The 26,885-nt window shown below is 58.5% G+C and overlaps 1 protein-coding gene and 1 long non-coding RNA gene across 5 annotated transcripts in view; one reads left to right on the top strand and one right to left on the bottom strand.

Moving 5' to 3' along the window:
* Positions 1–9,249: 9,249 nt before the first annotated feature.
* The window catches only part of TOM1 (target of myb1 membrane trafficking protein), a 39,659-nt gene continuing 22,023 nt past the window's right edge, over positions 9,250–26,885 (bottom strand). For 2 of the 3 annotated variants that reach the window (XM_038550738.1, XM_038550740.1), the window contains exons 7-16: positions 24,365–24,481; positions 22,246–22,379; positions 20,465–20,498; positions 20,037–20,130; positions 19,061–19,181; positions 15,173–15,248; positions 12,643–12,696; positions 11,289–11,348; positions 10,266–10,305; positions 9,250–10,182 (exon numbers count right to left, since the gene is read on the bottom strand). In XM_038550738.1, the coding sequence (XP_038406666.1) occupies positions 10,031–10,182; positions 10,266–10,305; positions 11,289–11,348; positions 12,643–12,696; positions 15,173–15,248; positions 19,061–19,181; positions 20,037–20,130; positions 20,465–20,498; positions 22,246–22,379; positions 24,365–24,481 (882 nt within the window). In that variant the 3' untranslated portion in view covers positions 9,250–10,030. The remainder of the gene's footprint in view (positions 10,183–10,265; positions 10,306–11,288; positions 11,349–12,642; positions 12,697–15,172; positions 15,249–19,060; positions 19,182–20,036; positions 20,131–20,464; positions 20,499–22,245; positions 22,380–24,364; positions 24,482–26,885) is intronic. The other variant, XM_038550739.1, reaches the window with a different exon arrangement.
* Positions 17,478–23,310, top strand: LOC102153082. 2 transcript variants are annotated; one of them, XR_005365636.1, is made up of 4 exons: positions 17,478–18,265; positions 19,383–19,456; positions 20,680–20,793; positions 23,046–23,310. It is a non-coding gene; the product is annotated as an uncharacterized LOC102153082 (long non-coding RNA). The 2 variants fall into 2 exon arrangements; XR_005365635.1 differs by having other exon boundaries at positions 17,484–18,205.

Below are 26,885 nucleotides of genomic sequence, written 5' to 3' on the forward strand. Positions count from 1 at the left end.
GGTGGAGTTTTTTAAAAAGCAAACTTTAAAAAGGTCACTTAAAAGTAGTCAAAGTCACACAGCTCGTAGGTTGTGAAGCCCAGAAGCGGTGCTTTTTTTTTCTTTTTCTCATTGTGGTAACATACACATAATATAAAATTCACCATTTTAACCAACTGTTATGTAGTTAAAAAGAAAAAAAAAAAGCTTGCAGTTCGGTGGCGTTGAGGACATTCATATCGTTGTGCCACCAGGGCCACCATCCAGCTCCAATATTTTTTCCATCATCCCAAACCGAGACTCAGTTACACACTGAACAATATGTCAGTTAGTTTATGGCTTAATTAATGGGTCTGCGTCGGCGAAATGAGTTCCCATGGGAGGTGGTGAGTGGCCCATCACTGGAGGTATGTGTAAGCAAAGTCTGGACTTGACTAGCCGGATGGCACCACCAGTCTATGACTGCGTTCTCGTCCTTACCAGGTTTCTGTTGGAGGACGAGACAAAAACCTTACCTGTTGCTAACTGAGGTGAGAAGTTTTGCTGTGGGTTTTTTTTTTTTTTTAATGTCCCAGGGGACATGATTTGACCTGCAGTTTACCTGTGTTAAAAACAAGCTGCCCAATAGTGAGGCTCCATATCTCACACATCCCCCAACCTCGTCAGGCCAGTCTGGGTCCAGCCCCCAGACGTGGCAAGTTCATTCATGCTCCTGCCCATGCCTCACCTTCCAGAAATGTCTAACAGCCCCCTCCACCTCTACGAGTAGCAGCAGAGTGTGCAGTGTACGGTCATCCGGGGGATAAGGTGGGTCGTCTACCCCCCCAGCCTCCCCCCCCTCCCTTTGATGACAGACTCCCAAGTTGTTCGTGATTCAAATGAAAACATACTCAAGGAAGGTGGGCCCGGTGCCTGGGCGTGAATCAGGATTGGTCTCAGGTGTGGACTCTAAGCCACCTTGTGGTTCTTCCGTTCCTCTTTGCCAGCACAGTCGTGGAGGTGAATTCTGAGATGAATGACATGGTGAGAAGGTCTGGAGTGATTTGTCTTTTTTTTTTTTTTTTAAGATTGTTTTTATTTATTCATGAGAGACACACAGAGAGAGGCAGAGACAGAGACACAGGCAGAGGGAGAAGCAGGCTCCCTGTGGGGAGCCTGATGCAGGACTCGATCCTGGGACCCCAGGATCATGCCCTGAGCAGAAGGCAGATGCTCAACCGCTGAGCCAGGCATCCTTGGAGTGACTTGTCATGAGCTGAGTCCTGAAGGGTGAGTCTGTTAACTGAGGGCAGGGCAGTGCTAGAGGGAACAGCATGTGCAAGGGCCCTGTGGTCAGGGTGTAAACCATCTGAGGTATGAAAACCTGTGAGTGTACAGGGCAGAGATCTGGAGTGTGGCAAGTGTGGCCCCTCTGGGGCCTGGGAGGCGAGGCCAGGCCAGGAAGTGGGTCTTTAACCTGAGAGAGCAAGGGTGTGTGGTTGAGGTTTGACATGGGGGTGTTGTGAAACCCGGTCACATTAGGCTTTTGACATTTATTCATGGCTGCATGTGAGGAGGAGTTGGGGAGGGGACAGAGTTGATGCCACGTACGCGTCTGAAGCCCTGAAGATCTCAGACCTGGAGACTTAGGTTTGCACCCATCCCCTGCTCCTGCTTCTTCCTCAGTGATTCTGCTGGTCCTGTGCTGACTCAGATGTGAAATTTCACCCCTCTTCCATTTGCAAAATCCTACTCTTGACAAATCCTTGTGAGCAGAGGACTTACTAAAGGTCCTGAGGTCACAGAGAGGGGTGACATCAGGCCCCACGCAGAAGATGCTTTAGCGAGGCACCTGCTATAGGTCTGTTCTTTCCTTCTTCTTTTTTTTTTTCTTTAAAGATTTTATTTATTTATTCATGAGACACAGAGGGAGAGAGGCAGAGATGCAGGCAGAGGGAGAAGCAGGCTCCCTGTGGGGAGCCCCATATGGGACTCCATCCCAGGACCTGGGGATCACGCTCTGGGCCAAAGGCAGACAGACACTCAACTGCTGAGCCACCCAGGCGTCCCGATAGGTCTGTTCTTCCAAACCTTTTGGGGATGCCCTGTTCCCTACCCGCATCCTCCCCCGGTTGCCCAGGGGTCCCAATCCCCTCCTCCCGGTGGCTCCAGAAGCACAGGATTCCCTCTCCGCCCCCTCCCCCAGTCTCCCCAGCTTACACACCTGAAGTCATCCTTCATAGACCTGGAAGTGACACGGGTTCACCCTTCCCACCCACCGCCCTGGGCCAGGTGCCATCGCAGCCTTTGTGATACCTCAGGTCCTTCTGCTAACTTGTCGCTTTCACACACGACCAGGTCCAGGCTCCAGCTCACTCTCCTCTGGTTTGATCCCCCTCCTACCTGCCACTCAGTACTTGAGGACTTTGCCGGAGGGACTTGGGGGTGGGGTCCCTGCTCCTCATCCCCCCACCCCGAATCTGTCCTCCGGGTCCCTCTCTTCTCTGGTGGGCTGTGGCAGGGAGGAGGGAAGACGGAGAGGTCTCTTAGCTGGTGCCAGGGTGGTTCTTGCTGTGTGACATCCGTCTCTGCTGGGCCCTCCGAGGTCTCTGTGTGGCAGGTGTCTCTGCAGGCTCTGGGTGGGTGAGGGGCGGGGGAGGCAATGGCTGAATCGGCATCCATTCAGGATGAACAGATGGCAGGGAGGGACCAGCGACAGAGGGCAGTGGGGCTAGAATGTTCTGGTTGTTCTCAGCCTCGGGGGCTCCACCACCCTCTCCTGGCCCTGGAGCTCTGCTGCCGCATCGAGGAAAGCCCAAAGCTGGTGGGCCAGGGGTGGAACTGCTGGGGAGATCAACTGCGGAGGGGCTTCTTGCTGGAAGTTGGGGGTCTGAAAGCCAAGATCCCCAAGTGCCAGGGGCACGGGGCAGCTGGGAGAGAACCAGTGGCTCCTCTGAGTCAAGGAGCCAGATTTGCAGAGTGGAGGGACCAGTGCAGAGGGCAGGGTGGTCCCGACGGGTGACGTGTGACGAAGAGTTAGGGCCAAGGTTGACGGGAGCCATGGCGGTGGCACCCTGGTCAGGGGGGGCGCTGCTGCCCTCAGCTCCGGCCCGGGGAGGCAGGAGGGCGCAGCGGGGCTGGTGAACAGGCCGGTGCAGTCCGCAGTCCGTTCCGGGGACGAGGCTGCTCATTCAGGCTGGAATGAGCACCTGCCCGGTGAGCCGCAAGGGCCAAGAGTCCGATGACGACGTGTTACAGGAAAAAAAAAAAAAACAAAAAACAAAAAACAAAAACTGAATTCCTCAGTGCGCCGTAAACTGTTTTATAGACAACACACCAAAACGGGTAAGAAAACTTCCACATCCAGGGACCTGGGTGAGAGTTCACAACCTGCCACACCAGTTGGCCTCCGGATGCAGTATTCGCTGGGAGCCTGGAGCAGGTGTGGGGTGCCAGGGGCTGTTTCTGCACAGGCCTCCCAGCACCCTGAACCCCCCTTCCTGCGAGGGGGCTCTCCCGTGGGAGATCCGCAGTCCAGGCCCCTGGGGGGCAGCCCCCTCCCTGCAGGCGACCAGGAGGCTCTGCACCTGCATTTGCCTGTGCAAGTGTGCACACACATGTGCTCTCACACGCACCGTGGGGCTTTTCTGGCTCCAGAGCAGCCTGGGCCCTGGAATAAACTACACCTCAGCCCTGCTCCTGCAAAGACCCTTTCTCTCCAGAAAAGAGCATCCGACAAGGCCTGTGCACTTCCCAGCTGTGTGACCTTGGACTGGCCAGTGGACCCTCCCGAGTCTTACTTTTCTAAAAGTAAAGTAAAATGGGAATTTCTTTCCATCCCAGGAGTGGTAAGGGCAGGGTCCTGCCACCCTAAGTGTGTCCAGGGGGCAGGACAGCCCCCTTGCCTTCCTCCTCAGTGGACCATCTGCTTCCCCTTTCTGGGGGCTAGCTTGGGGTGGGGCTGGGGGTGGGTGCAAGGGTGTTCCCAGCTTGGGTTTCACTTCCTTCCTGCCTCTGAGAATGGGCCAAGCCCCCCCTTCCCCTCTTCGCGGGCACCCAGCATGCTAGTGAGGGAGGCTGCGGGGTGTGTGTGGGGGGGCTGTAACTCACAGCCACCTCTGCCTCCTCACCGATGCTGCAGACCTACCTGCCGGCAGGTGGCTCCCCACCCTGACCCAGGAGCACCCCCCAGGCTGGAACCACGTAGCCTCCAGCGACCTTGCACTGCGTGGGGGAGCAGCACAGTGCTAGGCAGGTCCGGCCCTTCCCTGGGCCCCTGTCTCCCTGTGTGTGACTCTTACCACCCAGGATTTGCGGCCTGGGTAGGTGCGGACTCCTCCCGTGTGTCAGCCAAGTCCAGAGGCCTAGCCTCAGGGTGGAGCCAGGCCGGAAGTGGGGGGAAGGGGCTTGTGGAGCCGCCGGGGCAGCGGCAGGGAGAGGCCATGGGCCTGAGTCAGAGGCCAGGGGACAGGATGGGGCCCCACCGGGGCGCTTCCCCACATGTCCTGCCCCAGGGGATAGAAGGGAACCCTGTGAACTCAGGGCTCTGGGTCTGCTCTAGAACATAATGGGTGGCTTGGGGGGCCAGGGGGGCCCTGTGACCTCTCGTCTACTCTCCGGATTCTGGTCCTTCTGGGCTCGCAAACCAGCTCACGCCTCTGCCCCGGGAGGGGCGGGCAGGGGAGGCGGGTGCTCCCGGGTGGGAGCAGGTGGGCCTGGGAGGGCGGCCAGAGGGCCCGGGCGCCCGCTCCTGATTTAGTCAGCCCAAGCCCTGGCCCCCGGGGCCTCAGAGTGGGACTGTCTTTGGAGAGAGGGCCTTTCAAGAGGGGGTTCGGGTTAGCCGAGGGCACAGGGCGGGCGCAGATCCGATCCGCTGGACGGGGGACGCTGCCCCACGCGGGGGCCGTGAGATCGCAGGGAGAAGACGGCACCCGCGGCCGAGGCCCATCGGGAGGCCTCGGGGACCGCGGCCCGGTCTGCGGCGCCGCGGGGGCTGGGCCGGCTTCTGCGGGGCGCGGGGCGCGGGGCGGTCGGGGCGCGGGCGGGGCGGCCGGGGCGCACGGTCCAGAACCGCACCCACGAGGGGATGGCTTTGCGGCAGCAGGGGCAGTGGGACGAGGGCACCGCCCGAGGGGCTCCCGCTGACCACCCCTGAGACTCAGACCTCCTCTCCTCCCCGCCCCGCCCCGCCCCCGCCCCCGCCCGCGGGAAGTCAGCGGATGCGGGAGGGGCGCGGCCCCGGGGTCCCGGGAGGAGCCACCCCAGCGAGGCGAGCGGCACAGCTGCGGGGCGGCGGCCCCTCCCCGGGGTAAGGGGGTGGGGCCGGGCTCCGCTCTGGGGGGAGCCGCAGGGAGGGCGCCCGGAGGGAGCGGGACAGGCTGGCGTGAACGCGCGGGCGAACCGGGTCCCCACGATCCCACGCCCGGCCACTGGAAGCGTGGGGCCGGCGCCCTGTGCCCTGGGGGCGGGGGGGGGGCGCTGGCCGCCTCTGCAGCCTCCGGGGACAGGGCTCTTAGGTGCTGCCCCGTATGTCCCCGAAGCCCAGTGGGTGGGAGGGACTAGAGGCGCTGAGGTCCCTCGCCCAGACCCACGGAGGACCCCCCGACTGGCGCCCCCAGCCCCACACGGGCCGGGAAGGGCCGAGCTGGACCCTCGCGGTCGGGGCCGGGAGGTGGCCGCCTCGGTGGTGGGGGCCGGTCCCCACCTGCCCTGCAGGCCCGGTGCGTGCAGCGCTGCCGCCACCTCGTGGCCACCCTGCGAACTGACCCGAGCGCCGGCCGCTCCTGCGGGGAGGGGGCAGGGGCTCTGCAAACCCTCGGGTCCGGGTCCGGGTCCGGGTCCGGGTCCGGGTCCGAGCAGGACCACGCGGAGCAGGACCGCGGCGGCAGCAGCGAGGCCGGGCACTGTGGCAGCAACCGGGCTTGTCCTGGAGGCGGCGAGCACCCGGAGAGCCGAGGCCCCTGAAATGACCGAGTCAGAGGGGCAGTGCCCCGGCGGGGTGTCTGGAGCAGAGGCTGTTCTGAATGGGGGGTGGAGGTCCCACCTGGGCCCACACGTGGGGAGCATCTCCCTGACAGGTGCTGTGCTGTTCGTCCTGTTATTCCTTACCCCAACCCTATGAAGGAGCAACGGTAGAGTCCATTTTACAAGCGAGAAAACGGAGGCACAGAGAGGTTAATAACTTGCCTAAGGTCACACAGCTCAGAAGTGGCCAGGCCTGGATTTGCCATTAGGACAGTTGGAAAGGCTGGAGGCTGACACTAGGGTGAGGGGTGGGCAGGGAGGTCAGGGTGGGGTTCTGGAGGCTCAGGGAAGCCAGGAGGGAGTGGGGGGGTGGAGCCTCCAGCCTGCAGCTCTGCTGACTGCTTCCCACAGCCCCCAGGGGCTGCCTCCTACGTGCCCCTTCCCCAGCGCATGGGCTGAGTTCCACCCATGTCCCTGGCCTGCTGCCACCTTCCGAGGCAGCTGGGCCCAGCAGGAGCTGCTGGTGCCTCATTAATCCTGTCCCTGTCCCGACGCCCCCACCGGCAGCTGGTCCTCTTTCATGTGGGGCCTCCAACTTCCTGCCACTGCCCAGGGACGCCTGGAGCGGGGCCTGGGGCCTCAGACACAGCCCGCTGGGACCAGCGCTTCCTCATGCCCCCCAGCCCCAGCGGCTGTCTCTTGGGTGGGTGGGTGGGGTTCCCCAGTGTTGCCCCTGCAGGGAAACCTACCTGCGGGCCCTGCCACCTGTCCCACCATGCCTCTCCAGCCTTGGGGCCCTATCACAGGCCCTCCCTGACCTCCCGGCCCCATCACATCAGCGCCCTTCCCTTCATCCAGAACACGCAGCGCCTTTTGTCTATCTGTCCTTGTTGGCCCTTCCCTGCTGAGGGATGCCCCAGGCTCAGCGCTTAGAACCACAGCTGGCCCACAGCTGCGCTCAGGGGAACCACACCTGGGCAAGAAAAACGATGTGCCCACTCTAGCCATTGACGTGGCCACGAGCCCCTAGAACCAGCCATGGAAAGTTTCCTTTGCTTCTGCACTTGGATCCTTGTAAAATCACCACTCACCATGGGGGGCCCTGTGAAATGGTTCGGTCACTGTCCTGGGGGACAGAGGAGGGTTGCAGGCACTGGGGTGTGAGCTGAGCAGGGGGGAGAGGCTGCCGTGCAAAGGACTGGGTCCTCCTCTTCCATCACTTAGTGTGTGACTAGGCAAGACCTTGGTTCCGAGCCTCAGTTTCCCCACCTGTAAGCAGTGATCAAAACCGTCAACCACACAGGGCTGTTGTGACTGTGGAAAAGCCCAGGCCAGGGTCCGGCACACAGCAGGAGCTCCGCTGAGGGAGGGAGGGCTGAGGGAGCTGCAGGGGGGCGGGGGAGGGAGCCCACCTCTCACCGCAGGCTCTGGGGTCAGAGGTCTGGGGGCAGATGGTGCACCTGTCAGAGCTCATGAGGACAGTGTGCCCCACCAGGCGAGCAAGCATGAGCGTGTGTCTCAGCAGTCTGGCCAAGCCAGGAGCGGGGCAGTGACTGACCACTCCTGTCTGACCATAGGATGCTGCTGACCTCGGCCATGCAAGGAGCAGCTGAAGAAGGTTCACACTGCGGAAAAGGACTTTATCCCTTGTGTGGAATCAGGCACACAAATCAGCTTGCTGCTCCCGACGCTGGTGGGCTGGCGTGTCAGGGCAGCCAGCGAGGAATAGCCAAGGAAGCGATATGCTATCATGAGCACTGACCCAAGAGGGCGGCAGGCCTAGCAAGATAAAGCAGTCTGGGTCCATTCGGAGGAGGGCCAAAGTCCCCAGCACGTGGCCACTCTGTGTGATAAGGCAGGCTAAGATGGAGGGGGTGCTAACACCCCAGGGGCAGCAGGGAGAAGTGGCCAGTGATAGTGTGGTACATGAACTCTGGCTTCTTCCCAGTTTTGGGTAAGAGTGGCCCGGGCAGGCTGGCAGGGCTCTGCACCCTGGCACGGGGGTCACCTGCCAAAGGACTAGCCCATGTCTAGGAGCCACTGAACACCTGGTTAAAACTGGAGTCTTCCCGTTGCCTGGGCTAATGTCTGGCTCGTGTGCGCGGGACACAGGAGGGAAGCTCCAGTTTGGACCAGCTGAGCCTAGCAGGCATGGAGGGCGAGGGCCTAGGGGACCTCTACCTCACCAAAGCCACTGGACCAGGCCCCTCCCCAAAAAGAGGTGGTTTAGGTTGGAGAAAGAACAGATGTAATGTGCAACTGCCACCTGCTTCCAGGCTTGGCTCATCTGCAAGCCCTGAAGCTTGGCTCAGACAGGACACCCCTGCCCCCCTGCTTAGGGAATGGACAGGCCCAGGGGTGTCCCTGGAGTTCTTTGCCCTACCTCCACCTGGTGGGCTGGCAGGGCTCAGTCTCCTGCACGCTCAGCTCAGGCCACAGCCCTTAGATCACTGGTGCCACCATCCTGTCACTGGTGGGAGCCAGTGGCTGCTCAGAGACAGGCCCAGGCCACACTCCAGGTCCTCCCAGCCCCGGGCTTCTGACCCCGCTGTCTTCCACAGGTTGACCTTTCAGGCAGCTCAACTGCTCTCACCACACAGCAGCCCACCGAGGGCTGGGCCATGACACTCCAGCCTGCCTTAAGCAGTGACTCTCGGGGAGCCAGGAAAGGTGGCTCCTCAAGACCAAGCTCTCAGATTGCCATGCATCGAATAAGAACAGACACCCTGTGCCTGGCTTGTGGCTCAGCTCCCGAGCTGTGTGCCAAGTCACCCGATCTGAGCCTCGGTGCTGTCATTTGAAAAATGGGGACAATGTGCCAATGCACAGGGCAACGCCCAGCACATGGTAAATGACAGCAGCTATGCGGTTTTCTCTGGGCTGGGGCAGCTCATGTGACCCTGAGTCACAGACTTGGCACCTGTGAGATGAGACGGTAACTTCACTTCCCCAGCATCACAGGACAAACTCCATGAGCCTGCGTGTGGCCTAGTGTGGTGCCTGGCACCTGGGCCCCAGACAGACTGTCCACACTGTCACACCCACTCCCATGGGCTTCCCGTTGCTGGGCTGGAGGCGGTCTGAGGGAGCCAGCAGTATGGAGGTGCCCCCGGCACGGAGGGATGCCACGGAGATGGTAGTGGGGCCTCCTGGCAGGGCAAGTGACTGCACCTGCCCGCACCTGCTCAGAGATGTTGCTGGATGCCCCATCCTGCTGTTCCACTTGTGCCATCTGCAGGTGCCTAGCTCCTGGGTGGCCCCCAGCCCGGCCCCAAACCGTCCTTGTCTGGTGAGGCCACTTCCCAGCTGGAGACTGAACGGCATTGCTAGCAGGATGCTTTTCTACCTTTAATTGGGTTACAAAAGACACCTCTCCCAGTACAAGGTCGGCCAACAGGTGGGTGGGCCCAGTGCCCGGGGGAGCCTCGCCTGGGAGGGACAGAGCGAGGATGCAGGGAAGGCAGTGGAGGTCATTGGGGTGCTGCGGGCAACCCCGGAAGCCTCCCCTCTGCAGCCTGGGGCTGGTGAGGCCTCCCCACACCGTGTGCAGTTTCGTACCTGGAGAGCGGGCAGCTTGGCAGAGGGCCACACACCCCGCCCTCAGCAGCTACCCAAACCTGGGGGCCCCACAAGCAGGTGCTGGGGAACAGACCCGGGGCTGTGACAAAGCTTGTGCCATATCCGGCCCCTAGCCAGGCCTCGACTAGCAGTGTGGGCTCCTCCGAGGTTGCATCCAGGAAGGGGATCACCCAGGGCAAGGAGTCACACCAGGGCTACCCGGCAGCCAGCCTGTCTGTCACAGGACCTCCCGGTTTTCAGCAAAGTAGTGGTCGGTTGGGGCAGAGGAGGAGGCAGAGGAGGAGGCAGAGGGGGGTCCAGCTCCCAACGGGGACCTGTCCTGTTACCCCAATTCATCCAGCTGCCCCTCCACAGCCCAAGTGGCGAGGCCCAGCATGGCTGGGTCAGCCCATCGTCGAGGAGGAGAGAAGGGGTAAGAAGCCATCCTCAACGCAGCCTTAACACCAAAGGAGGGAAAGCAGCCCTGGCCAAGGGGAATGAGAGCAGCAGGGGCTCGGGCTGCAGGCTCCAGGCCCCCCCACCCCCCCGCTCATAAGGCAAACAGCGTGTCCTCTTTCTCCTGGCTCTTCTTTCGAGGGGCAGCGCCACGAGCAGGACCCGGGGGGCCCTCGGCTGAGGGGCTGGAGAGGTTGGGCAACCGATCGGCAGCTTTGGCCCGTTCTTCCAGGAATTTGTCAAATTCTACAGGAACAAGAAGGGGACTAGGGTGGGTTCTGCGGCCACAGGGGAGAGGGGCAGGCGGGCAGGCGGGCAGGGCATCCTACCTTCGCTGGTGACGCCCTTGGGCTCCTCCGCGTCATTCCCCTGAGAAGGCAGGAGGCAGAGGTTACCACAGTGGTCCCGGCGGGCGTGGGGTGGGGGTAAGGGTGGACTCAGCCTCTGGCTGGGCCCAGGACCCGAACCTCGGCCCCACCCCTTCCTGAGCTGCAGACTTGGGTGTCACCTGACTGCTCCATGCCTCAGTTTCCCGCTTGGTAAAACTGGTTGTCGAGAAGCTAAGACGGTCATCACACTGAGTGCCAAGCCCAGGGTGGGGTGTGTAGCCCCTGGATCCTAAGTAGCAGTCCCTTTCCTGCCCGGTGTAGGTGGGCAGACTTGCCCTTGTGGTGGGAAGGGACCCAGAGGTGGGGACCACACAGGCTACAGGTGGGGTGAGGATGCCTTTGTGTCCACCTGACATGGGCCCTTGCCTGACCTGGGGCAGAAACACAGCCTTGGCCGCTGGCAGAAGGCAGCCTCTGGGCCTGGGAGCACTCAGGCCCTTGGTTGTTGGTGCCCAATGTGGGGGCGGGAGAATGCGGGGGAAGGAGCCCGGATGGGACAGCGGAGGCTGGCTGCCCCTTCTGCTCGGGGCGGGGTGGGGTGGGGAGGCGCAGGGCTCTGCAGACAGCCTAGGCCCCTGCCTCCTCCGGGGCTCAGCAGTCTCCTGGTCTGTAAGACGGGGCTGCTGCAGGTGCCTCGCGGACAGGCCTGGGGGCTCAGCGCTGCCATGCTTACCCTCAGCCCCCCTCCTCCCCTCGGGCTGACGTTCCCAGGGACCCATGGTGGCTCAGGCAGCTGTGAGGTGTGCAGTGCCCAGGCCGCCTCAGAAGGGAGTGCCCCGAGGAGGTGGGCGGGTGGTGGGAGGTGTCCCACATGGATGCTCCGTCCTTGTCTCCTTGTCGCTGTTCACCCTGCCCCAGCCCCGTGACCAGTCACTTCCTCATGAGAGAAACAGGGGCCCGCTGTCAGGTGGATGAGGAATGCGCCCGAGGCTTTGCTTCTGGGCTGGGGGGCCCCCGACTCACCACGTCAGTGGACAGCCACTGCTCGATGTCCTCCATGAGGCAGGCCTGGGTGACAGGGATCTGGAAGGAAGGGTGGGGGGGGGGAACGGCAGTGAGGGGCAGTGCACTGGGTGGAAGGCCCCATAAGCTTGGGGCCCATAGGTTGGCCGGCCTATGGCATCACCCCCAACCCTCAAGCTTCCTCACTTATGAAGTGGGGCCACATGTGCCCCACACCCTTCTGGGGAGGTCAAGATCCTGGTAACCCCTCCAACGTGGCTCCTGCCACCGTGCTGGGCTGTGGTCAAGGGGGACGCAGGGCCAGCAGCTAGGCGGGGGGGGGGGGGGACGTGAGGAAGGGACGGACCCCCCTGCTGCCACATGCCAAGCGTGTGGAGGAGCATCTGATGGAAGAGTATTTGAAGTCCAGGGAGGAGCTGGCCTTCAGGGGTGGGGTAGGGAATGGCTTGGGCCAGGGGCGGCCGGCCTGTCTCCCGGCCCCTCTGGGGACTCTGAGCTCATGGTGGCGGGGCGGAGAAGCGCCGGAGTGCAGGGAGGTGCCCAAGTGCCCAGACAGGCCAGGCTGCTGACTCGGGGGCTGTGTGGCCGCTCACAGGGCCTTTGGCTCTGTGCCACAAACACGGGGGCTGGGGGCTTCCTTCTATGGTGTGAGGACCGGGGGGAGGCTTTGGGACAGAGTCGGAGACGGCAGTCTGTCTGGCCCTTCACACGTGTGGCTTGGGCAGGTTACTTCTCTGACCCGGCTTCCCCCATCTGCAGAGTTCACTCGTACCTACCTACTGTACCTACTGTCCAGGCTGCTGTGGGAATGAAAGGAGGGGACGGACAGAAGGACTCTGGCAGGGGGAGGTGCTGAGAAGCGCAAGGTACTATTCAGCTACTTTGGGAAGAGAGAGAGATGACAGTCCATCCCCAGCCAAGCCAGTTCTGTCCCCAAGTTCACTGTCCCCAGCACCAGCGGGCCCCAGTGGAAGCAGGGCCTGGAGCAGAGCAGGAGCCCACTTTCCGGCGGCAGCACATCCTCTAGCTGCCCACACCAGCTCCCTCCCCACTCAGCACTCTGCTGGCACTCAGCCCAGAAGGCCCAAACCAGACAGCCCGTCACCTCCCAGCTGCCAGGCGGGCCACCTGGCCTTGCTTCCAAGTCAGGAGCCAGTCAGGAGCCGGAAGCAGGCCCCAAGGAGCCCTGGAAGCGGGGGCAGAGGGGGTGGGACTGCGCTGAGTGCTGGGTGGGGGGTACCCACAGCACCCCTCATTCCTAACGGTCCCACCCCCTCTAACAGCACCCCCTAGGTGGAACCCCTGCTAGTGGCAGCCTTGGCTTTCAGGGTCAGCCAGCCTGGTCTCTCCTCACCATGCCTTGTCTCATCATCCAGGCACTGAGGCTCTTCTCACTGCTGCCTCCCATCTGGGTGAGAAAAGGTCACGCTGTGGTGGGAAGGGCAGGGACAGGGCCACTGGTATGCTGGCAGCCTTCTCCAACGTGGACGCTCCTTTTTAAGTAGGTAGGCCTATTACCACCTTAGGAGGCCTCGCATGTATATGGGTGTGTGTGTGCATGCATGTGTGTATGCACACCTGTGCAGGTACTGGTGCTGCGGTGACAGGTAAGGGGACCAGGAAGCAGCAGAGGGTGTCTCTACAGAGGCCCTGGGAACCCCAGAGTCCTGAATGTGCCGGGCAAAGCTTCTTCTCCCTTTCCAGAATGATCTTGGGGACAGACCTGAGCAATCCCAGCATGCAGGCAGCTGTTAGCCAGTCCCCTGGCTGTCCGGGGACTCTGATGGGTGTCCCGGGATTGGAACACTGGCTTACTCAGTCCCCTTGTGTTTATCGACTGGCAAACAGGATTCCTGAGGACCCGGATGATGGGTGGCAGAGGGGGACTGGAGTCCTGCCTCCCCAGCCCTGGACAGACCGGCTCAGAGTGGCACACGCTGTCCAGCACCCCCAGTCGCGGGACTCATGAAGCCTGGGGCAAACACTGGCTGCCTGTAGAGCTGGCTCTGGATTCCATGCTGTACTTTGCTGCTTGGAACCCAGCCTGACAGTTAGTGGGAGAAAGCCTTACAACCACCCAGCCAGATGTACACACCTTGGGAGCAGGTGGTTATGGACAGTTTTAAGAACATCATACCCTCATCTGATGGAAGCTGCTTAAATTTCTCGAGTGATCAGAGGAATAAACAGTAACTCAGCAGCTTCTGCTTTTTGGCAAGTAGAGGTGTGTGTTTTCTCCTTTTGGCTAACTTGCAATTGCAAGGTGGTGTAGGAGATCCAGGTTCTAGTTCTTTGGTGCCCCTGACGTGTGTGGCCCTTGCTGTGTGTCCCTGGGTGAGTGACACCTGTCTCTGGGCAGCAGCTCCTGCAGCTGCAACTAGAAGGGGTTGGCTGTAGAGTTAACCTCTGCCCCCGAGAGACCAGGTGGCCCGAGAGGGAACAGCTTCCTGCAGGCTTCCAGAGTGTTCACATTCATCTGGATTCCAGGAGCCAGATTTTCTGGAGAGTTCGCCTGTGTTCCTTAGAACTCTGCAGCCATCTGGGGCTCTTACTACCAGCACTGGCTGTGGGGCCAGAAAGACCAGCAGCTGTCAAACAACCTCGCAAAACCAAGCCTTGGTTTTCCCGCCTGTAGGTGGGGAGAAGCATCCAGCAGCACTGGGAAGGTGAAAGGCCTTACTCTGTGCCAGGCGCTGCACTAAAAATGTTAAACCTGCTGCCTCACTTGGCCTGTCAGTGGATCTCATCTGCCCAGGAGGATAGTAAGATGCCCTGAGGGTCTGTGTGAGGCCTCAGAGAGGCACACACAGGGCACAGGTTGCACAGATGACCACTTACAAAGGAAAAGAATAAGAGGCTCTGAGACACGGGTGTGAGTGTGCTCTGCTTGGTGCCCGGGCACAGTACATGCACGTGTGGGAGGCGTGTGAAGCTCGAGCTGCTCCTGCCTCCATAGTGCCGGGTCTTGCTCTGCTCTGACTTGGGAATGATTCCTGAGATGCTGGGGACACCTCTGGGGAGTCGCTGGGATGCCCTACCCGCAGGCATCATGGGCAGCTTCATCTTTCTACGTTCCCCTCCACTCAAGACGGACCATGACCTTCACCTCACACGAGGCTCCTAGCTGTCCCTCAGGCTCTGTCTCCTGTCACTCAGTACCACCCCCTGGCCTCAGAGGCCCGTGCTGTCACCGGCCCTCTCCTCTGCCAACCCTTCGCTGCTCCTGCCTCTCCGACCCCCGGGCCCTGCCGTTTCTAACTGCCTCCCCAGGAGCTACACTTACCGGAACAAGAATTCTCGCCACCCCAAAGGCATCCAGGGATGAATTCAAAGGGATGAGAACTAGACTTGGAGTTCCTGCCAAGGTGGAGCAGTCGCCCAGAGAGGGTGCCCACTGGGCACCTGGCTAACAGTCCCCCATATGGCCAAGCACTTCGATGGAACTAAAATGGTTCCCAGATGGCCCCCTGCAGCTTTAGGGTCTGTCCTTTGGGCCTCTCTGTCCACACTCCTGCAGACAACAGGTCTCTGGAGGATGTTGACAGAGCTCTAACTCCGCCAAGCACCTTGAACGCCCCTCCAACGCATCCTACCCAAGGCCGTTACTCAAGTTGGCGTTGTGCCTCAGGACGCACAGCTGGGAAGCCGTGGCGCTGGGATGGGAGCCCAGGCTACGGAGTCCAGCTCTCTGGCTCACACTCGGGCTGTCCAAGTCCTTGCTCCAGCCCTTCCTCACTGTGAAGTGGGAATCACCACACTAGCTGCAAAGGGCCAACTGCAGAACCACGTGAGGAAGGGGCCAGGGCTCAGTGCACCAGGAGGCCGGTGGGCAGGTGTTCCCTGGCCTTCCTTCTGGACAAGGTGGTAGCGGACCCTCTGCTTACCGCTCCAGTGCTCTGCTGTCGGGCATCCAGGGCTCCCGCCAGACCATCTCTTGCTTGGGGGGCTTCATATTTCACCCTGAAACACAGAGACCCCCACAACCATGAATGCTGCCCTTGCTGTACCAGGTATGATGGGATGCAGGGGTGGGTGGGGACGAGCCAGACTCACATCCTGTGTGGACCTGCCTGGGTAACGGTTGACCTGGGCTCAGACATGTGACTATGATAGGTGGCGGCAAGGCTGAGGTGACAGAGGCTGGTGTCCGCCAATGGCTCTCACTCCAGGGATAAGAAATAGCCCCAGTGCCCCATGCCCATGGAGAATTTGTATCTCCAGAACCTTCTTTGAGGAGCTTCCACTTTGTGATGTAATAAATCGTGGTTCTGCGTAAGGCCACCTTTGGATGGGGAGTTCCCTTCTGCTACTCAAAACAGCCACGCAGACGGCTGGGTGGGATGCCATCCCGCATGGCTCCCCAGCATGAAGCTCTCCCCTGCCCTGCCCTGCTCTGGTAGCCTGGTGGAGGGGCCTCTAAATTCCTGGGTGATGCCAGCCAGCCAGGCAGGGCACAGAGCACCGGGAGGGTGTTTGCTTGTGTTTGAGGTGAATCTCGGGGGGGTGGGGGGGGCGCCAGAGGCCTTGGGGACCCAGCCCTGACTCTGGGAAAGAGTACTTATTCTCCCTCTGAAGCATCAGCAGGAGGGGAGGGCTCAGCAATGTCCCAGCCCAGCCTTGAGGGGAAGTGCCTCACACAATCGCAGCCACAGAAGAAAAAGCCCTGCACTTAGGGGTGGGCCAGGTCAAGGCTTCAGAACTGGGGCCCCGTTGAATAAAACCCCTGCAATGCCAAATGGCCTTCCTGGGAATGGGGGAGACCTGGCACTTCAAATGGCCTCTTGAGTAAGACCCCGAATTCCCAGGCAGCTACTTTGACAGCCCTGCCACCCACTACCTCCTGCAGGATGCAGAGTTGGCCAGGAGAGTGCAAGCATTAGCTAGCTCATCCCCCAGTTACGTGGCTCCTTCCACTGGTGAGCTTCGGACTATCTGCAGGGCTGTGCAGGGGGTGGTGGTGGGGGTGGCAGGCGGGGTGCTCACGCCCTCCTGGACAGCAGCTTTGCAGGCCTGGCTGACTCTGGGCAGTGAGAGCCGCTGAGGAGGAAGTGATGGCTAAGACTGAGCCATACGTTCTGACCCAGGGAAGACCTGCCCACTCAGGCTACAGAAGTAGCCATGCTTGCTTTCCCTCTGAGACACGGCAGGTGTGTCATGGAAAAAAAGTAGAGTAAGGCACGTCCAGCCCTACGAACATACAGAAACTGATCCTTTTCTTCACTCAAAAGAACTACATGTTCTTTCCCAATTACATCCCCCATCTCTGCTTTTCTGTGTCTCTCCAACCCACAGAGCCCTGAGGACGAAGCCTGGCTGTCCCCTGGGCCAAGCCTGTGGCAGTGGAGGGCTGAAGACACTCCCACCAGAGGAAGCCCACAAGGCCCATTCCCAGCTGTAGATGCTGGGCCGGTGTCTGCTGCAAACATCCAGTGCAGGCAGGAGTGGGGACGGCTACCCCTCAGAGGGGTGTGGGGGGCTGGTGGACAGGGGCTGGAGCTAGTGCCACCTGGATGACAGTGGCACTGGGCGGGGGGGGGGGGGGGAGTGGAGCGTGTCCCCAGGATGATGATACAGAAGAAGGCGAGGAAGAGCAATCCACTTCCAGCAAAGCCTGGCTAAGGCACTCTGAGTCTGGCTCATTGAGATGTTCCCTATTGCTCTCATTGGCGTCCCAAGTGGAAAGGCCTGGTCAGCTAGAGGCCACGATGGTGGCAGCTGCCGTCGAGGCTGGAGCAGAAACAGGGACTCACAAGGAGCCAGCTTCCTGGTGAGGAGATGCAGAGCTGGTACAGATTAGAGGGAAGTGGGAGGGATCCCTGGGTGGCGCAGCGGTTTGGCGCCTGCCTTTGGCCCAGGGCGCGATCCTGGAGACCCGGGATCGAATCCCACATCAGGCTCCCGGTGCATGGAGCCTGCTTCTCCCTCTGCCTGTGTCTCTGCCTCTCTCTCTCTCTCTGTGACTATCATAAATAAATAAAAAAAAAAAAATTAGAGGGAAGTGGGAGCCAGAGAGGCAGAGGGAGGTGTGGGTCAGACACCAGGTGGGCAGAAGAGGCCTCAGAGGATTCAAGCGCCCTGGGAAACAGATAGAGGAGGGGAGTCCAAAGGCCAGTCAGGGCTAGAAGATCCAGCTGAAGCTGGGGGGGGGAGGGGCGGGTAATTACCAAGCAGAACAAAAAGGAACTCGATGTTAGGGCACTCTCATCCCTGTGGGGTGCTTTTTGCTGTGGGGGAAACTAGTCCCCAGGAGGGCCTGCGAGGACCCATGACCCAAGAATGTATATACAGGATGTGCCCTCCCCTGGCATCTCATGCTCCCCCTGCCTCTGAGCTTTGTACTCACTGTTCTTTAGCCTGAAATGGCCTTCTTGACTCTCATCCTGGAGGTCCAGCCCTGAGCCCCCTCTGTAGAGCTGCCTGCCACGACGTGTGTCCGCGGTGCCTGGCCTACCCCTCCAGGACAGCATGTAGTGTGGCATGGCAATGGTCTGTGCATCTTATTTCCCATGAGGTTGCAGGCTCTGGAGAGCAGGGACTAGGTAGGCTTTTCTCTGTCCCCAGGGCCTATTCCCCAAAGAAGCGATGGCACAAAAGCAGGCCTCAGCCAGGATGGCAAGCTGGACTACCCTCCAGGCTGCAAATCCCACTGGACTCATTAGCTTCCCTCCACACCATGATCTCACAGTGCCCCAAATTCCATGGCAACCGTGAGCTGCTGGGCCCTGAGCACCGCAGCCTGGGTGTGCAGACTCCCAAAGATGCAGCTCCTAGCCCGGGCTGCCTACGGTCAGCTGCCAGGGCTGAGTAGCCCCATGCAGCCAGGCTGGCTGCAGCCTAACGGATTTGACCTGGCTGTGGTGTGGTGAGGACATTCCAGGGCCCCCGGAGGCCCACTGACAGTTCCCAGATAGGGCAAGGTGGGGAGGTGAAGGCCATTCAAATGACCACAATGACCACTGGGGAGCAAGGGGCAACTGGTGAGGGAATCCCTTACTCTAGAGCTCTCCTTGGCTGTAAATCCTGGCTGCCCACAGCTTGGTCCTGGGTCCTGAACCAAGGGCTGAGAATAGCAAGCAAAGCTTCTCCTGACACACCTGTATGGGGCCAGTCCCGAGAAGCTGAGGCAAAGGGCCAGCCTTGGCTGCTGAAAGCACCTCCCTGAAAACACTTCCCAGGCAAGGACAGAACCCCAGCTCCAGTGCAGAGGGGTAGGCCCAGTGGAGCCATAGGGACTTTGGGGGGAAAGTTAAGGGTGGCTAGGGATTATCACAAATGACCAGACGAGTCCCCGAGGTCTTCTCAGGGATCTTCCCTGCCTGCCCTGGAGGGCCTGTTGTGTGGCCTCCATGTAGTGGTGGTGGCTCAGGCTAGAGATGCAGTTATGGAACTAGCAGCCCTGGGCTCTCAACCTAGTGCTGCCAAGGATCAACGGCCTGACTTGGGGCAAATGACCCAGCCCTCTGGGGCCTTGCCTTCCTCCTCTGATCAGATTATGTAAGATTCTGGCATATGGTGGTTCATCAAGGCACAGGGGACCCTTCCCTCGCCCAGGCCTGCCCAGGGGGCACCAAGTCTGCCTCTTGGCTGCAGGGTATCTAGGCCACAAGGGACTGATCTAGAAGATAGCAGCTCTGCCATCCCGAAAAGGGCAGGGGGCTGTGCGCCCTTCCATGTGGTGTGCCAAGCAGCTGGGTTCAGGGATCCTGAGCGGCTCTGCCCTGACAGGGAGCAGCCCAAACTGCAGGGAACAGGCTGGGCCCGGGGCCACTCACTCTTTCCGTTGGTCAGCCAGAGAGCTGCCCCGGGTCAGTGCAAACATGTCAAACTCGCCTTCCAGTTGGCCAGAGGCCTCCAGAGACTGCAGGCCAGCCCTTACGCTGCTGGAACCGAGGTCTGCAGGGACAGAAAGACACATGAAGGGCCCACCAACGGTCCCTGCATGCTAAGCAGCAGTTGAGCTGCCAGGCCCAGGGAGGACTCTGGAGAAGCACAGGGTGGGGGGTGGGGACAGTGCAGGTGTATGGCTGGGGCAGGCCACCTGCTGGCTGAGGGACCGCGGCCATGTGACTTCCTCTCCTTATGGTGGAGGCACAGGTCCCCGCCCAGGGCAGCTGTGAGAACAGGAAACCTGCCTCGCACATCTGGCACAGTACATGGCTGAGCATTGGGTGAGTGATCAGACGTGTGGCGGTGTTTTCAAACAGCCTAGTTGTAGCAGTTCAGAGCAGGCCCTTGATGACTTCCTAGGGCTTGGCACTGGCAGGCAGCCAGCAGCAGGGAGACTCATCACAGTGATGGTGATGGCAACTGCTGGCATGTCCCGGGTGCACACCTTGGGCCCCCTTCATGCGTGTGCTTACCCAGTCCTCACGGTGATCCTGGAGGAAGGGCCCGTTCCTGCCCGTTACACAGGAGCTAAGGGGACACGGGACATTCAAGTGACTAGCCTAAGCTCACCCAGATGGCTCATATCACAGAGGATTCGGTGTTGAGGGGCGACCACAGAGCAGTGGGCTTCTGAGGTCCAAGGGGAGCTTGGGAGTTGCAGGCTGTGGGGGAGAGCCCCCTGCGTTCAGTCCTGGGTACCCAACCTTGCAGTGGGGCTCAGCCTGGTAAGGTGAGGTTTGGGCTGATGTTGTGCTGCTGGCACTCCAGCTCCACCAGTCTAACAGGAGGGCACCTCCAAGCTGCAGGGGTGCCCACAGCAACATGATGTGCCCTCGGCCAGAAGGGGCACACTGCACTTACTCATTCCTGCCAGCTGGGACGAGAGGCTGCCTGTGGCCACCTGGTCAGGGCCCATGTCGATCAGGTCAGCCGCCGCCTCGGCCTCTCGTGGGGCCTGGGGAGAAGGGAGATGCCACCGTTGCTCAAGGAGTGCCCCAGTGCCACAAGTGCCCCAGTAACCAGGACAGGGAATCAGGGAGTCATCCCCACTCTGCCTCTAGCTCAGCTGCACCCCCTGGGAGGTGGGGAAGAACCTTGGGCATCACCTGGTGGCAAAGCCTTAGTTACCTTAAAGGAACAGTGACATAAAACACGAGAAGGGGACTTCTCTCTGAGCCTGGATAAGGAGGCACATCCTATGCTGGATGTCCAGGGAGGGAGGTGAGCACAGCCCTCCTCCTCTTTCCCATCAACAAAGGCATGATCTGGGCCCAGAAAAGTGCCTTTACCTTGCCAGTCTGGCCTGTTCGGAACCGTTCAAACCTATGAAGACAGAAACGAGCAGTCAGAGAGGCAGAGAGGCCCCCTCAGCACAGGCCAGGCAGAGCTCTTCACACTGCCAGCCTCCAAATCCATGGTAGTGGGTCAGGATTAGGGTGACAGGTCCAGTTTACACCTGCTATCCCTGGGCAACTGTTAACAGTGCTCCTCATTTGCTTGTCAGAGTGTCTCAATCGAATGATCAATTCTCTGGCCACTTGTCATGACCGGCAGTAAACTAACAAACAGGAACAGGCTAGAACAAAGAGGAAAGTGGAGATGCACGGCACACGGCAAGGTAAGTGCTGTTTTATCAAATGTGTTCAGTGGTGAGTGAGCCTACTGACGTGAGTGCGTGTCAGTGGCTCTCCTGAGTGGTGTCAGCACATCTCTTATGCTGCATCATGGAGCCACTGGGATTAGCCTCTGACAGGCCAACAGGCTGCTGAGGTGGCTGGAGAGAGCTGTGGTCTGCTGAGGCCCGGCCCTATCACCTACTGAGTAACTGTGGGTACGCCACCTCTGAACCTCAGCTTCCTTGTCTATTCCAAGGGGGTGATAGAGAAACCTGCCTCTCAGACACAAGGATCCAGTGAAGACACTATGAGTAGGATAGGGAACTAGGAGGCAGCAGGCGTAGGTCAGGCCTGATGCCTGTGGGTGTCAAGAGGCCCCAGTCATCCCCAGACTGGGCCCTTGGGCCACCTCAGCCCACACCCCAAAATGGCAGAAAGGGACTCTTCTATTCTACTGGGCCAGCAAGCAGGAAGTGCTGGGCAGCTGTGGCCCACAGGGGTCCCTCCCCTTTCTAGACTGACTCAGAATCACTCAGTGTCTTGCTGGATAAAGACAGGAAATGAACTGGTGAAGGCTGGATAACTGTCTTGGCCCAGACTCCACTGGCTGCTAAGTGCTTACAGGTGTCACTCTGTAGACTCTTAGTCACCCCACGGGGCAGGCACCACCATGAACCTCATTTTCAGATACAGAGAGAGCCTGGTGCCCCTTCTGTAATAGCACCTGAGTGCCCTCTGGGGTGCTGCTCGTCTCCCATTTCCTGTGATTCTGGTGCGACTGCCTTCAAGGGGCCCTCTTCCCTTCCCTAACTGGTGGGTATAATGGAGCTGAGCCAATCAGGCTCTCTTGGAGAGCTGACTCTTGAACAGAGTGACAGATAGTGGGTAAGTGTTTGAGGCTTATTTCCTGAAGGCAGCACCCTAGAGTCATGGTCCAGGAGTTTCTGCCCCGAGACCTCTGAGCTGTCCTGGGATCTTTCTTTCCCACACTGCGGGTGGGACTCGCTGTTGTACTCTTAGGATTCTGAAAGCTATCCATTTCATAAAGGCTCTTCTAATGAATCCATTTCTTGCTAAAGTGAGTGTCATGTAATGTGCAAAGAGTCAAAGAGCCGTAGTTAAGTCAAGTAGCAGGTCCACGGCCCCAGAGCCAGGCAGCGGTGGAGTGAGCAAGGACAGTGAGCAAGGATAGAGCAGGCCTGTGTGCAGGGACACGGGGGCAGCACAGGGGCAGGCACGGGGGGCAGGGCACACTCTGGCAAAGTGAGGAGAAGTGGCTGGAAGGCGGGGTCAAGTTCATGCCCACTGGGGAAGGAGAGAGCTGAAGGCACGCGGTCTAGTGTCTGAGAGGGAGGCGAGAGGAGCTTAGATGGTGTAGAGAGGGAGCCAGGGGAGGGAATGGGCTAGGGCAGCTGGCCAGAGGCTGGTGGTGGGGGGGGGGGGTGGCGGGCTACCGTTCGTGGCGCAGGAACACGTTGTTGAGGTTGTCGTTGACGATGAGCAACTCCTCGGTGAGCTGCTCATTGGCGATTCGGGGGATAAGCTCCAGAACCCGCTGCTGCATGGCGCGGCACGTCCGGTTGAGCTCCTGCAGGTGGAGGAAGAGAGATGGTCACGGCTCCAGGGCCCAGAGCAAGGCCAGGGCTCGGGCTCCAGCCTCTGTGCCACCCTGGATGACGGAGGGGCTTCCAAACCGGACTCCAAGCTCCACAGGGAGAGCTTTCAGGGTTCCATAAACAAGCCTCTGGATCCCACCTCCAGTGATCTACGCCAACACCGAACACGCAGCAGACAAGCCATACGCAAGACAGAGCAGCTGGTTTAACCTGGCTTTGTGCCGACTTCTCATTGCCACCTTTGCTTGGTTGAAAAACCAAGAATACAAAGCGTAACTTCTCTTTGGAACAGTGGAACAAAGCGTAACTTCTCTGGAGGACCAGGATCTTTTGGTAACCAAAACAAAAAATTAAACCAGACCACTCTAGCTGTTACCTGCAAACTCCGATTTTGAATTTTTCCCTCATTATTTTCCCTAAATTATTTGAGAGCAAGACAGCGAGCATGAGGTGTGGAGAAGAGCAGAGGGAGAGGGAGAAGCAGACTCCTCGATGAGCATGGAGCCCAACGTGGGGTTCGATCCCAGGACCCCTGAGATCATGACCTCAGCTGAAGGCAGATGCTTAACTGACTGAGCCACCCAGGTGCCCCTTCCCTAATTCCTTTTTAAATACTTTTTATGTTGGAATCATTTCAGATTTGCAGAGAAGCTGCCAAGATAATAAAGTTCCTGTGAACCCTTCATGCAGCTTCTCCTCAGTCTGGCATTTATCAAACTGAAGACATTAACGCTGAGCCAATGAACTAATTCCAGACTTTCTTCAGCCTTGCTGTTTTCCCACTAACGTCCTTCTGCTCCAGGATCCCATACTGTACTTAGTCACCATGTTGTTGATTGATTTTTAATCATTAAGTTATATATTTAAGCTCCTTTGGGCAAGAGAAAAAAAAATGAAAAGCCACAGCAGTGTAAGTTTTTCATTTGTAAGACAGACTCTTTCTTCAGGTTCAAGCCACTAGGTGGACAGATGCCTGGGTCACATGTCAAGGTGCAAAGTCGTTGGCACTTTTCTCCAGGAGGCACCACGAGGACCAGACGCTGCTCTGCTCTTGACATTGGTTTCTTTTGCACCCTGTTACCCACCTCCTCCTAGAAATTCCTCATCTGCCTTCATGTGGGGCAGGGCGGGCCTGAGTGACTTGCAACACCCTGTAGACCTCCCCTCTCTTCTTCCTGTGACCAAGCACACTTGTGGCTTTGTACTCACTTCCTTACACCACCCCCCACCTCCTGCCCTTTAAGAGCAAAAGAGCAGCAACTGGAGCCAGGCTCCTGGGTCCAAATTCCAGCTCTGCTGCTTATTAGCCATGTGACCCTGGGCATACTCCATGACCTCTCCTTGCCTCAGTATGCTGATCAAGAAAACAGGGATAATGACAGTACCTCCCTCTTGTGGGGTGTGGTGAGGATGAAATGAATGTATGTCTATCAGGTGTTTACATCAGAGCCCAGTGCATGAGAGGTGCTCATTACTTATGAGCTGTCACCAGGAAAACCCAATCACTCACACCTGGGGACTCCTGGGCCCTGGGGTCTCCCAGCTTTCTTGGCACCTCTGTGAACTAACCTCCATGGGTAGGGTGGGGCCTCAATGGTCCCCAGCTGTGGATGGGACTGTGGGAGTATTGCATGACACCTAGAGCAAAAACCTGTGGCTCCCACCAGCCCCGGGGCCCAAGACCAGCTGCCCTCTCCTCTCAAAGCTGGAGCTGCTCTCACCCCTGCCTGCTAAGCTCTGTGTTCTGAAAGGGGGAAATCAGAACCATCTTATAGATGAGGAGACTGAGGCAAGAGGAGCTATTTTGTTCAAACCAGGAAATGCTAGAGCTCCGAATTCCCATGTGAGGGAGTCCAAAGTCCTTGATTTCAACCTCTTCCACTGTGATTTCAACCTCCTCTTCTTGTTCAGAGTAAGTCACAAAAACTGTGGCATGGGTGGGGAAGGTGGGGCTCACCTGTAGCAGCTCCAGGTCTGCAGGCTCTGCCTGGGTTGGCACCAGCTCCGTCAGCATCTCCGACATCACCCTCACATTCCCACTCACCATTTCGAGCTCACTGCGCAGCTTCGCAATCTGAAACACACCATGGGCCATGGTGAGCTAAGCCAGGCGTCCAGAGCCAACCACCGCCGCCAAGGAGAGTCTGGCACCAGTAGCCAGGGCAGGGGTGAGGGCCCCCAGAGGAGCCGACCGCAAGTACCCTCTGGGCTCCTGAGCCACAGCCCTGCACTAGGAGGCCTCGCGTGGGCTGCCCCTCGCCCCCAGACCCCCTCAAAGAGGTGCTACCAACCGTCACCATCTCTAAACTGGGGAGCCTGGGTCAGGGAAGACCAAAAGGAGTGGAGCTGAGAGTTAAGTGCAGCACAGATATGGCTGGAGGGTGCTAGCAGCTCCTGGGGCCCAGGTGGCAGCTAACGAGGCCCCGGGGGGGCAGCTCCCAGCCACAGGGAGATGAGAGAGTCAGGAGGCCTGCTTCCCTCCCAGAGTGACAGGATCTTACTCCTCCTTCTCCTAGGACGGTAGGATTTTTACTCCCTTCTCCCGTCCTGTGAGGACAAGATGTTGTCTTGTTCCTGGTTTGCTACTCCTGGCCTATTCTGGTATCCCAGACTCTCCCAAGTGTGAGTTCCAGCGCCACTCCCCCACTGGAGTATGATACTCAGATTTAGTACACGTTAAAAAGATGTCAGCAGATTTTCAGTGATTGAAGGGTTCCGAGGTCTTGGCTTGGGCAATTGGTGGAAATCATGTTGCACAGTCTCCACACAGGTGAGGTGGTGAAGGGCCACTGGGCCAGTGTCTTATGCTGTGGGGCTCTGTGGGGTGGTGTCCTCAGGAGCACTGTGGACACTGTGAATGTCCAGGAAGTGATCGGTATGGAAGTTCTAAAATTAATCTGCACAGGGATGCCTGGGTGGCTCAGTGGTAGAGAATCTGCCTTCAGCTCAGGACGTGATCCTGGAGTCCCGGGATCGAGTCCCACATCGGGCTCCCTGCATGAAGCCTGCTTCTCCCTCTGCCTGTGTCTCTGACTCTCTCATGAATAAATAAAATCTTTAAAAAATTAAATTAATCTGGACAAAGAATCCCTTGCCATGGAATACCGCATGGGTCTAGTATTAAGTGGCCTACACTTGGAGAGATGCATGTGACCTAGCTGATTTCAGAACAGGAATGTTACTATATTAAATTCACGATGCCTGATAGCACCTACCATTTACTGACCACCTATGAAGTGCCGAGCATTTAAATTTTACTGCTAATTAAACTTTACCATAGTCTTAACAAAGCACATATCACTATCCCAGACTTTATAGGTGAAAAGAAATGGGGGCTCAGACAAGTAGTACATCCACCGAGATTCACAGATCCCTTCCAAACCCCACAAAAACATCTGGTGTTTGGCCTAACTGAACACTCTCGGTGTAAATTAGTGGAAAGACTACTGACCACAAGCCCAGCATGTCCGGGTCAGATGGGACCTAATTACAATGGAGTCCGGGAGTGCTATCACTGCCTACCTCAAAGCCTTCCTACGCCCCAGGAGACAAAAGGGGAGCTGCAAATTAACAACCCCTACCTGGTTTTGTTTAGCAAGAGCCTCTGGCAGTGGATGTAACCAGTCTTAATCCACACAGAGGTTAGACTTCAGGCAAATTGATGAAAATCATAACCTGGTTACATAAAATTTGGATTGTGGGGTGATTTTACAATTTTTATGTACCTTTAATTTTTTGTCCAGTTGGGAAAACTTTTCTAGTAATACTTGTAACTCTGGGAGGTGAGTTTATAACTTGCTGTAAGATATCGAATACAGGGCAGCTCGGGTGGCTCAGCGGTTTGGCACCACCTTCAGGCCAGGGTGTGATCCTGGAGACCTGGGATCAAGTCCCATGTCGGGGTCCCCCTGCATAGAGCCTGCTTCCCGCTCTGCCTGTGTCTCTGCCTCTCTCTCTCTCTGTGTCTCTCATGAATAAATAAAATATTAAAAAAAATATCAAATACAAAAGTTTCTCTTCAGGTAGGTTGGGATGGGAAGGGACGCTGGCAGGTCTGTTCATAAATCCAAATGAGAGTGCAGGAGAACAGTGGATGCACTTTAGAAGGTCAGGTTTCACTTTGTTTCCATCACAGACCTGCGTCTCTCTCCCCTGTACTTTTATTTATTTATTTTTAATAAAGATTTTATTTATTTATTCATGAGAGACACAGAAAGAGAGGCACAGACACAGAGGGAGGAGAAGCAGGCTCCACGCAGGGAGCCCGATGTGGGATTCAATCCTGGGAATTCAGGATCAGGCCCTGAGTCAAAGGCAGATGCTCAACCGCTGAGCCATCCAGGCATCCCTCCCCTGTACCTTTAGCAGCTAAGTTTTCACACTTAGCTGATATGATGGCTCTGGAGTTCTTACCACGTCTCAAAAGGGGGCACCCCAACAACACAAGGCCTTGACCCGCATCCCAACAGCCATGTCTA

Source organism: Canis lupus, chromosome 10, assembly GCF_011100685.1.
Source record: "Canis lupus familiaris isolate Mischka breed German Shepherd chromosome 10, alternate assembly UU_Cfam_GSD_1.0, whole genome shotgun sequence".
Lineage (NCBI taxonomy): Eukaryota > Metazoa > Chordata > Mammalia > Carnivora > Canidae > Canis > Canis lupus.